At 34.3% G+C, this 13,037-nt stretch overlaps 1 protein-coding gene across 1 annotated transcript in view; it reads right to left on the bottom strand.

Annotated features, from left to right (window-relative positions):
* Positions 1-2,064: 2,064 nt before the first annotated feature.
* LOC126484983 (zinc finger SWIM domain-containing protein 5-like) overlaps positions 2,065-13,037 on the bottom strand; it is a 148,222-nt gene continuing 137,249 nt past the window's right edge. The window contains exons 16-18 of the mRNA XM_050108588.1: positions 9,767-9,885; positions 9,444-9,662; positions 2,065-7,609 (exon numbers count right to left, since the gene is read on the bottom strand). Of these exons, the coding sequence (XP_049964545.1) occupies positions 7,088-7,609; positions 9,444-9,662; positions 9,767-9,885 (860 nt within the window). The 3' untranslated portion in view covers positions 2,065-7,087. The remainder of the gene's footprint in view (positions 7,610-9,443; positions 9,663-9,766; positions 9,886-13,037) is intronic.

Below are 13,037 nucleotides of genomic sequence, written 5' to 3'. Positions count from 1 at the left end.
AAAAGCAGTAGATGAATTTTGTTATTTGTTCGGTAAAATAACTGATGACTGTCAAAGTAGATAAGATATGAAATTTAGACTAGCAATGACAAGAAAATTGTTTCTGAAGAGGACAAATTTGTTAAGAGCAAAAATAAATTTAAGTGTTAAAATGTCTTTTCTAAAGGCATCTGTCAGGAGTGTGCCCTGTACAGAAGTGAAATGTGCACTGTGCAAACAGCTCAGACGAGAATAGAAGATTTTAAAATGTGGTTCCACAGGAGAATGTGAAAGAGTAGTCGGGTAGGTTGCATAACTAATGAGGAGGTACTGGAAAGAATTGGTGAGAAAAGAAATTTGTGACATAATTTGACTAAAAGATGGGTTCAATTGGTAGGACACATTCATAGACTTCAAGGAATTGTCAGTTTAGTATTGAAGGGGGGAGAGAGAGAGAGAGTGTGTGTTTAAGAGAGGGGGAAGGGGGGCAGTGGAGGGGCTAAAATTGCAAAGGGAAATGAAGAAAGGCCTACAGTAAGCTAGTTCAAATGAATGTGGGTTGCAGCATCTATTCGAAGATGAAAAAGCTTGCATAGGATAAAGTTGTTTGGACAGCTGCATAAAACCAGTCTTTGGGCTGAAGAATACCACAACAACAACAGTGGTATACTGAACTTATGTATGAAAATGTAATCTTTTATTAGTTTCACAAGTCTATATTTGGTGAGTAGCTGCTTCACAGTTTACTACAAACATGTGGTGGTTCTGCTGAGCAGCAGGTGTGTGCATTTGGTATAAGCCTTAGTCCCAGTGTATTGGATGTGTAGGAAGATAAGCTGCTAGAAGCAAAGTAATAAATGTTGTTGACCAAGTACATTGCACAGATTAACATACAGTATTTTCATGATGGAGCTGGTAGTCAACAATAAGACTGCCATGAAAAAGTGATGGAAGACACTTTTGACTTAAAACCTTTTTATGTATCAATTTGTATATTTTATTTGATGAGGTATTCCTGTGGTGGTGTGTGTCTGAAGAAGGAAGTTTTCTCTTTCAAAACCTATCAGTGTTAATGTGATCAAATTTTAATGTGATTAATATGATAAGTGTTGCTGAGTCAAAATTTTCTCTTGAACTGCCTGACATCTATATTATTGGGAGATGCATGTCAACATTCAATGAACAATATCTTTACCACAAAACACATTCCTCAGTACCAATTCATTACATTCCAGCTTTTCATGAACTTATACACATCAGTAACAACCTTAAGTCTGATCATATGGAGATGATAACCTTGAGCACATGTATGTTGTATCGTATGACCACCATATAACAGGTATTCACTTGGCAGAGGGAAGTTTGCAATTTGCACGGACTGGTTTATGCTGAATTGGTTACTAACAATGGATGAAGCTGTGTGTGCACCCTTGATATTTTCCTTATTACACCCTTTATTTATGCAGCATCTATATGAGGTTATGTTCTGAAACGTAAAGGAGCATTCAGCAAAATTGTTCTGACTGGCATTACTCTGATCCAGTTTTTCACCAGTTTGACATAAAACTGTGTTTCCATCCAATCCTGGAATATATTTGGTTCTCTTCCCCCACAGTTCTCTTCTTCACAATGTTATAATATATTACTGTCCCTCAACTGTCAGTCAGCCTGACTCTTTTAAGAAATGGGCACTTTATGTGCGCATCTGTCATTTTTATGTCTCATCATTGCAAAAAGGTACTACTTTAATGAGCACTGAATAAGGTCCTACCTTATTTTAAATTTGTGTAGTGTGTAAGTAAAGATAATATGCAGCTACTAACATCAGATGTCACTAAATCAGGAAGCACAGTTCGTACAGTGTGAAATCCCTTACAGATGTGAAATACACAGGACATGTTATGTCATCCCTAACCAAGTTCAGAACATAAATGGATCATTTCTCACATTCAGCTGTGTTGTGTGAAATATATCAAGGGACTTGGGATTTTTGAGCCATATCAAGCGAGAGAATTATGAACACAGAATTACGTTTTAAAGGAGGCATGTTTAACAACTAAATAACTAAATATATTATCACAACAGATCACTCACATACATGTGCACTGTCTACAGTATTACAAGAACATTTGACTCTCTACAAACTTGGTAATACAAAATTATAAATAAATATGAGATTGGGTGATGCAATCAAAATATGCATGTCTCTTTATAACATAAGACAAGAGAAACCACACTGAACAACTTTTATCACCTTGGCACTGTTTTCTGTTCAGTAAGGAAGACTGCAATGAATATCTATGATTCAGACAACTTTTCATTAATGATCTGCTGAAATCCTTGGGAGTGGAAAGATGTTATGCTCCATCTTCTGACCCACAGTAAGCTTACACTGATAAACATAGCTACATACAGTCAAAAGTAAGCAAAATAATAGTATCTAAACAAAGTGTCAATGTTGGCCATTGCCAGATACAAAATGGAATGATTATAAGAAAAGGCAGCACTGCACATTTATTTGACTTTACAATTATTCCAACTTACGCTATTCCAAAAGTCAATTACACAATGCTTCTATAGATATTTGTTTATATACATATACACACACACACAGACACACAATTATATGACTCATAAATTGTATTATATTATTTCCAGGAACAATTAAACAGCCAACACAAAAGATGCCACGTCAAAAACTTAATACCTAGTAGTAAAAATATATGTATTTACACATAAATCTTTTGTGTAACTAAAATGATGGTGGCAAAAGATAATGTAATCTTGAAACACACAAAATTGCAAAACAAAATTTATGTATGTACATATGTACAATGCCATTCATACTTAACAAGCACATTTAGTTATTTCATATAAATTTACACATAGCTGTGTCGCTACAACTGCAAAAAAGTTTTCTCAAACAAAAATTTTTATGAAATTCTATCCAGTTGCCTTATAACTCATCTCATTTCTAAGTCTCTTTAATACTGGTGTGCTGTAGCATTTGATATTTAGCACATATTAATTAAAGAATTGGATCATTTAAAACATGACCACAAAAATTATGTCCTAAATCCAGCACTGATCACTGTTACTGGTGTAGTGAGAGAGAATCCATGTTTTGAAACTGTTATTACAGAGGCAAAATTGTGTTTAATAATATGCAGTGGTTATGTATGCTTACTTCTGCTGATTAATGTACGACTCCATACTGAGATGTCCTGTGATTGGGATTCAGCAGATGGACTGATTTATTCAGTAGATGGTTTTATTGCAGAGAAATATTTGACACTTATTTTCATTTGAAATGTGTCTTTCAGCTGTTTTAACTTCAATTATTCCCAATCAAAATGGCGTACATATTGCTGTTGTATTTGAAAAGTGAACATATGAGACAGGGACCAAGCTTTGGGCTTTGGTCATCATTTATGGCCCTAAGATACCATAAGACTATGTTTATGGTATTTATTATAAAAATTAAGTATTCAGAATTTAAGCTGCACTTTTGTATTTGGAGTCTGCTCATTTGTACTGGTAAATTATTCTACAGCAGAGACATTTACCAGTTTAAAAACAGAGTAACTGGACTTTCAATTTTATGACCATGACACAAATTCTCATATTCTGTAATTAACAAAAAACAGTAAACTAGTAAATAAATTATATTTATATATAAATATACTTTTAAAATCATTTTAATATAAACTTGTTCACAAGTGATACCTAAGCAGATAGCTGTCACAATAGCAGACTATTTTTGTACAGATATTGCCACCACAGTATATAAACAATTGCTATTATGTGTAATGTATTTGCTTTAACTTCATGAGAAACACTTGAGCTATTAACATATTAATAAAATACTTTTACAAAGCAGTTCATTTGTCTACTATTGCTATATTTGTTTTCAGAAGTATCAGTTTGACGTCATTATAGTAGAAATTATTCTCTAATGAATAAATACTATTAAATTTTGTGTTATAAATTGTTTTATGGATGGGCACACATATCCTTGGCATCATATTTTGCCAAGAAGTTCAGATACCATTAATATGCAAAACTTAAAGGAGTTTTACTGCTTCACTGATATCCGCCAAAACTTGCTTTGTAGATGTGAAGCGTACGAGAAATTCATCAAGACTCAGATTTTATTATACACATTATGGGTACTTATTATCAATTTCAATGGCTCCTGCATTTTACTTTTGAGGAAAAATTTAGTAAACCTCCTCTATTAGCATATTTCATAGCATACTGAACTTCAAAGCAATTTCTTGTTCACAGATTAATTTAACATTTATCTTGACTTTCTGCAGAATACCTATTGCATAATAACAAATAACATAATTACATAAAGAAAGAGAATTAAAACAATTTGTACAATAAATAACTAAGGGAAGAGAAAGCTACATGACTACATCACTGACAGAGGTAGTTTACGGAATTCTGCAATTGACAATGATGATTATATAAAGCTTTTGTCAATGCTTTTAGTCTGATATTATTATTTTGTACTTGAAAATATGGAAATAGTTACTATTATATAGAATAGGAAGCCTGATACAGTAAAATTCCTGAAGACCAAAACTGGTTTGCAAAACAAGTTTATGCTCCAAGGACATTTTGGTATGAAATGTAATTTTAAAAAGTTTTTAATCTTATACTAGTCATCTTACAAATAACGATCTTTGGTTGTAAACATAAATATCACATACAAAAACACAGAACATAAGAATAATATTTTTACATGTTTGCATAATCATATATACAAATAATACATAAAAATTTTATTGACGATCTTCATATCCATTTGCACTCAGCTTGTTTCACACACCTATGTTAGCATTGCCTAACATTAACACAGTCCATCTCTTGAGATCCAGTGGTGCTTTTCAGTTACAGCATAATATTTGCTAAACTGAGCCATAGTGGTTTTTTTATTGTTTAGATATTTAGTGATCAGTTATACAATACAAGCAATTTTTCAGCAAATGTGTGTTAATATTGGTAGTGCTTCAGCTTTATACCAGCTGATATAATTTTGTTAAGGACAGTTAATGTACTTTAAATATTATTTTTAGCTATTATCAATTTGTTAATGTTCTAGTGTTTTTGGTATTACTTTTTAGTCAATAGCTTCAAAGACAAATAAGAAGCCATAGTTAGAATTTTCACTTTTAGGCTCAGCCTCTCTAAAGTGAATCAAACACCAGTGGGGTGAAAGTTGCTGGCAACAACAAATTATTTTCCTATACTCTTCAGAATATTATTTTCTTTTTTCATTCTTCAGAAAAATAATATCAGAATCACTTTTCCTATCATTTTGTACATTATTAAAAGAACCAAAAATGTCTCATCAGCATGTGTTTACAGTTCTCAAAAAATGAGGAAAAGTTCAAATTGAGTAAAAAAAATCACCACTCAGGTAAGTTTAATTAAGTAGCGGCTTGCCATTAGACCCGCCAATGGACACTAGGAACACCTACATCATAAATTAGAAGAATTTCATGAGGAGTCCTCATTGTGTGATCATGGAGGTGCTAGTAAAAAATCTAACACAGCACGTAGAATATCTACTGTGATGTGGCCCCATATTTAATTCTAAGTGTTTTAAGTCATCCCAGTAAAGTATTAGTGTTAGATTATGAGCATCAGATTTTACATAAAAAACATATGTGAAAAAATGACCTGTAAATGTTGTGATTACAGTTCACTGCAATTGTGAGTAGCCTTTCAAGCAGGCTGACACATAATTAAGAGGGATTTGGGATTAATATTTTCCACTTGTTGCAGAGAAACAGATACTGATCTTGTATTTTATTTCTTAACTCTCAGAAAATTTCTTCAACTAAACATTGGTTGTATTGGAAGTCAGTTGGTCACTAGTAATGTGGACCAGAAGATCAGAACATTTTGTCTGATCATGAGGAGTGGGTGGTGACAGTATCAAAGTTATAGAAAGGTGTAACACATTTTTAAATCCTGACTTCCAGAATACCAATAGTTTCAGAAGAATGAGTTTAGGGATTTTGGCAGTAAAGAAATTTAAATGTTCCGTCACTTCATAATTAAAATGTTTCAAAACTGAAAGATACTAAAAGAGCAGTGACAACAAAATCATGGAACTACAAACCTTGGAACTGTCACAATGAAGATAATCAATATCTCCCTTTTATTTCTTTTCCTTCTGGCTCAGCAGTTGTCCTTGAGCCTAACATGAAGCAGTCTTAGTCCATGTCAGTGAGATGACTGGAGCGACCACAAGAACTGTAGCACTTCACGTGGGTCATCTGACTTACAATATGTTCAATCAGTCACTATGTGTCTTTTTCAATCACTATCACTGTAAGAGTATGCCTACTACCATAATGATCTGCTTTCAAAGGCTTTTCTAATCATTTGCCAGAATCTGCGAGAAATTGCCATAACAGAGGAAACTAGGTCTTCTAAGCACAAAATTAAAAAATTCAGTATGGGAAGAACTCATTTTCAGCTCATTCCATGTGCTAGAATTGTTAAAAGTGAAAGGAAATCACTTCATCAAATGGTAATCCAAAATATTATTATAATTTTTTTTTTTTTTCAGACAGTTTAGCTATCTCTGTCATGTGGACTGTGCAGAGTATGTAAAAGTCAGTTATAAAAAATTGTTCTCTAATTTTTTTCTCACATTGAAGAATGCTTAGAAAGAAATGAGTAGAATATGTATTACAGTCATGCAAACTGTCTGTTATGCAAGACATTACATGCAAATCTCAAATATAAGGCAAGTATAAGGAGTCAGCTTTCATTCTTCCTTGAATTCACTCTTTTCCCACAGTACACTTTTGCATAATCTAGAGAACAAATGGAAAATAAAATAATGATGATGATGATTTACTGCCATTGTCAAATGCAGACATTAGCACAATTTTTATGTAAATAATAACCCAGCTGCAAAGCAGACACTTTCTTTCTCCAACGAAATCAAAATTTATGGTAAAAACAAAATAAGCAATACCAATATTTCCACATTTTTCTGAATAATAAATTTCTACCTGGCAAGATAATAAACATATGCAAACACAAAAAATAATCTACTCATGAGTTTCTGCTTTGATTATGATCAGCCAAACCTTTCTTTTACAAGAAACATAAGTTTCTTTTTGCCTTTGTATGCCACTTTCATATTTTCAACAAGCTGCGTGAACTGAGCATGCCCATCATGGGCTAGTATAAATGTGTCTCTGGCTTTACCCAAGAAGTCTATAAAGTCACCATAGTGCCGGGGCGAAATATGAGTGAGCCTTGAATGTGTGGTGGCTACATATGCTGCAACTGCAGCTTCCAGCAGCTGACGCAGGGGTGGCCTGTCATAAGACAATGGTTTCATACCGCCGCCACAGCTTCCTCTATTCCCCCCTCTGTGGTGGTGATGGTGGTGGTGGTGCTTTGTCCCATCAGGAGCAGGATGTGGGCAGGACATTCCTGGAGCAGTCATTGAGCAGCGGCGTAGTATGTCCGACAGCACTGTAGCACACTGAACGTTCTTGACCAGTAATGGTATCATGTTCGTGAGTTCCGATTTTCCGAGTGAATGGCTCAGTGCGCAGGCCCAGTGGATGTCATTTATTGCTGGATGCGTGTCCTGAAAAAGAGGCAGTATTCACACATTATTAAAAAAAAAATGCAACTGCAAGGCACACATAAGCACTGCTTTCTTCCTTTTTAATTTCCTTCTTTAAAAAATGATAGTTCTTTTTTTTAGGAAAAGGAATAATCACCAGTATTAAAGTGTAAGAAATACTAACATGTTTATTAATGGTGGCTATCTTTTGCAGCAGCTGTTATACAACAACTATTGCTTGTCTTTTTCTGTCTTAATTAGATTAAACTTTAAAAAAAGTATTTCACCGAGTGCAGTTTTCTTCACTGGTAAAGCAACATCTGTGGTAACTGGCATTAACTGCTCTACATGTTTTGATGATACCTGCTTTTGCCCCTCATTGTTACGTGAGGTTGCAGTAAAAAAAAAGATTGATATCATTTTCACTACTTATGTCTTTTGGATTTTAGAAACCCATACTATCTATAACTGTCTTTAGTTTTACCTAACCTTCATTTTAAATTAATAAATTTTGTGTTACAAGTGACTTCAAGCAAATGTTACTGTAGCTGCATTTTGTTTTACACTTGTTTATAAGCAGTACATTCATTCATGAGCAGGTTCATATATTTCCTTTCCCCAACCAATTAAACTGGCTGTATTTTTGAGCTATCCCTATAGCTCACTGACAGAATGAGAGTAAGCAATCAATAATTCAGTTTTGAGTATCATAGTAAGTACAGCATAACAAAACAACACACTGGCTGTAAAGTACTAGCAACTAAAAACAAGCATGGAAAAATAACAATATCTTTTCCAAATTTTAAAGGAACAAAGGCTAGATAATAAAGTTCTAACATTGATTAAGGAAATATTAACTAACACTAGCTCTAAAATTAAATTCATGGGAGAAATTTCTCAACCATTTGATATAAAGACTGGTGATAGACAGGGAGATGCACTCTCCCCATTACTGTTTAACTGTATTTTGGAAAAGGAGAGCGAAAGTCCAGTCAAACTATAGATTGATCAATCACATTAGGTAGTAATAATATTAGCGTAGACGGCCTCACCTTTGCAGATGATATGGCAATTTTAACTATTAATATTACCACAACTCAAAAAAAAAAAAATTTTTAACTGCTCTTAAAGAAGTTGCGGAAAAAGTAGCACTGTAAATATCATTTAAAAAAACAGAATATATGACATGCAACAAATAAGCACCAAAGTTTTTGAACATGAAGTATGAAAAAATAAAAAGTGTTTCTCAATTCAAATACTTATGGGAAATCATAAACCTGAATGTATTTATGGAGCAGAAACTTTAATTTTAAATAGAAAAAGGGATATTGAAGAAATTCAAAAGAAAGGAGAAAAGGTGATTAGGAAAATATTAGGCCCCGAAATTACTGATGAAGAAACTTATAGGCTGAGAAGTAATAAGGAAATACAAGTATACACCAGCATACATTGTGACATGAGAAAACAAAGACAAATTTCATGGGCACATTAAAAGAATGGCACCCATTAGGTTGACAAAAGAAGTGGTGGAATTCTGTGAAGACAGAAGTAAGGCCGAAACTGAGCCAATTGAATGGATCGCTGTGATTAAGGAAGGTCATAAAGTAGCCGGTGTAACTCAAGCAGATGTTACAGACAGAAAAACATTCAGACAAAAGATATTTGATTGGAAAGTTGGTCAGAGGGAAATTAAAAAACAGACTGGAACACCATAGTCTAATAAAGACTTCATTCTGAAAGGATGAAACGAATCTGGACACAAAGGAAGGCCAACCATCAAAAGCGACATTGACTGGTTGTACCTCGTCTGGTCCTATTGGGCCCATCATATATTTGGAGGATATGCTGACATTACCTGGTTGTATGCAAGATGGACATTTTTCATTGCCAACATTGCTAGTTTATAAGCCCTGGTAGGATAGCCTCTGTGTTCCATGTATCGCGCAATTGTGAAGAGCTGTGATGAAGTCATGATATGAGATGCAGCGTCGATAACAATTTGATATGCTGTCTCAAAGGCCAGAGCTTCATTTTCACATAATGTTAATGCGTTCAAGGCACAGTTTGGTGGATCCTGAAAACAAGAATAGTGACATTAGATTCTTGCATTTAACTGAACTTGCAACACATTCCAAGACAACAAATGTTTCATGTTTATAGAATAGAACCGTAACTTACTTTTGTAGCACACTGCAGTGCTAGATTTCTGGCACAACTTGAGAGCTCTTCTTGCTGAGCATAGGACAGATTTAGTCTCATAATAGTGCTGTGGGACATTATAGTGGTAGCAACAGGGCCTGAAAATTCAGACATTTTTTTTACTGACTGGTAACATAAATAACATAAATAGTTTCATCCATGTTGAAAGTGATTATGCTAACCCCTATAATTAATAAAATGTATCAAATATTACACAGGAATAAAGAAATGGTGTCCAAACAAGTATAGCAATTTATTTAAATAATATACAGTCAAACCTCCATATAATGATTACCTATACAACGATAAACCCAGGTACAGCAATAATTTTATATGGCCCCCGCTGATTTCCTATATGTACCATGTTAATTACCCCTCATTACAATGATGAAGTAAATTTAGCAACAAATTTTGGGGAATTGATATTTCCTACTTCTAAGAATTCACTATAGCCGTAGGTATTGTTTATTTAGCTACTAGACTTTCAGCACTTTATTTCCAGAAGCTTCACTGCATGCTACAGTACTGTATTTATTCTAGTGGTAAAGAGAATAGCATACAGCAGCAGGCGAGCTGTGCTGAGCAGCAAACATCAAAGAGTTCCTTTGTTTGAATGAGTGTTTAGTTTGTTCATTGTTGAGCTTCAGTAGCAGACAGAAATGTTTTGCTGGGCTCTCATGCAGCTTATTTCCATGATTTTTGGAATCTGTGAATGTTTTTAATTGATGTAAATGCTTTGGACTTCAGTAAGATTTGGACAGTTGCTGGAACTCGGAAACAAATAAGGTTGGAGACAAAAATGGAGATTTTCAAAGACATTGATAATGGAATGAAACAAGTAGATGTGGCGAGGAAGTACAGACTTGTACAATCAATATCAGCTACATTTCTTAAAAAATGAAAAGTAATTGAAGAAAGTTTTGTAGGTGGCAAATTTAACCCTTCAAGAAAAAGAATGAAGACAGCTGTTGCTAACAATGTGGACAGTGCTACACTGCGGTGGTTTAATGAGATGCATGCACAGAATGTATCAATTAATGGTCTGTTGATATGTCAAAAAGCCTTAGATTTCACTAAGTTGCTTGGCATTTCTATTTATAAGGCAAGTAACAGATGGTTGCAAAGCTTTAAGGACAGGCATTGGATCATTTTTAAAGTGATTTCAGGAGAAGAAAATTCAGCACCTTTAGGTGATGCACAATTTTGGAGGATAAACACCATGTGTAAACTGTTAAAAAAATACAGTCCTGAAAACTTGTGCAATGGAGATGAGACAGGATTGTTTTATCAACTGATGCCAGAGAAGATGATGGCCTTTAGAGGAGAAAAGTGTAAGGAAGGAAGCAGCCTGAAGGATGCCTAACTGTTCTTCTCTGCAGAAATGCGTCAGGGACACACAAACTGACATTATACATTTTATTTTACCTTCCTTTAATTTATAATTTAATTCAGAACAGTATAGCTTCAGCTGTAATGTTTTGCTACAGTCATATTGTAAATGTGATTTCTTTTATTGCAGTCAGTTGCAAGGCAAATCGAAAAGCATGGATGACGTCTACTCTTTTTAGTGAGTGGTTGCTTATGTTGATAAAGAGATGTCAATGAAGAATAAGAAAATTGCATTGCTGGTGGATAACTGTAGTGCGCATAACAACATACCAGCACTGAAGAATGTTGAACTATGCTACTTCCCCCTAAACTGTACTTCGATTCTTCAGCCACTAGATATGGGGGTAATTAAGAACTTTAAGATAAAATACCATTCACGTTTAGTTCAACACATGTTCGCAAACATTGAAAGAAAGCTGAGCAGTCCCTACAGTTTCAATGTGAAGCAGGCTTGTGACATGATTGCTAGTTCCTGAACAGTGTACAGTCTAATGTGATTATGAACTGCTGGAAAAATGAAAGAATTTCTGAAAGGGAAGATGTTGGTGAGAATGTTGTGGTGGATGAAATAACGCTGGATGATATTCAAAGTGGTCTGGAGATTTATTCAACAGTTACTGGTGAAACCATAGATGCTTCAGTAGTTGAATACTTGTCAGTGGATGATGAGGTGTTGATGTTTGAAGCATATACCAACGAATCTATTGTCAAGGAGTGATAAGCGTAAATCCCCCTCCACTGATGGGGCTAATAGGTCAGTTGGAAACCATTCAGCAAGTAGCATCTTCAATCCCTTGTATTACAGCGCAACAGTTGATTGTGTGAGAGGAGATAAAGACAATATACACCCACAAGAGAATCTTTAAGAAAAAAGAAACAAAGGAAAATAAGTGAATCTGTCTGTACACAAAAGTAAGATATTCTACAGGTACAGTATTAATAAATGAAGTGAACAAAATGTGTTTCATTACTTGTCTTTTAATGTTATTTTTCATCATAAAAGTATTACAGTAATGTACTTCTCAGCCACAAAAACATGGCTCCTTGCTCCACATCATGATAAAAAAAAACCTCATTAAAACAATAACTCTAGTATAATAATTTAATTTTCATGGTCCCATGAAATTCGTTATATTGATGTTTGACTGTACAGCTCTTTCCTCACACATGAGATCCTGAAATGATATTTTTTGTGAGTATTTTGAAACAATTGATTCATGATTTACATATATGCTACATTAAAAGGTGAGAAAGCCAACTGAGGTCCCAGCCAGAGTAGCAGAACCATTGTGTTTACTATGCAGAAAGACAGAGATGGATACATGATAAGCATATGCTCAGTTATTATTACACAACTAACAACAATTAAACATTGATCAGCACTTTTATTTGAGATTGTTTTCCACACACTGTCATATTATCAACATTTATTCACAATAATACATATGCGAATCAACTAGTCATTTCATATGCAATGATTCATTTTTGTTTTCATAACCATGTCATGTTGTTTGTATGATGCAAGTCCAGAAAGTAAGTACTATTTTGTTTTACCATCACTGCAGCACTAGTGTCGCAGTTATGTACATTTGAACTTGTCTCTCTGGTTCACTCTCTTTCCACTGACACCATTACAGTCCAACTGTGTTGTGTTTAGATTTGTTAGTGATCATTCAAAACATTTAAGAGAATCTCAGAACTGCTGACAGCAAAATGTGTTGTGTAATATGGTTTTTGAACACAAAGAATGTTAAGCCAGCTGAAATTCACCATCAACTTGTAGAGATTTATGGTGAAAATGTAATGACTCATGCAATGGTGAGAAACTGAGTGAGAAAGTTCAATGGTGGATGAACCAATG

The sequence above is a fragment of the Schistocerca serialis genome, chromosome 6, assembly GCF_023864345.2.
Source record: "Schistocerca serialis cubense isolate TAMUIC-IGC-003099 chromosome 6, iqSchSeri2.2, whole genome shotgun sequence".
Classification (NCBI taxonomy): Eukaryota; Metazoa; Arthropoda; class Insecta; order Orthoptera; family Acrididae; genus Schistocerca; species Schistocerca serialis.
This window is presented reverse-complemented; position numbering and strand designations above follow the sequence as displayed.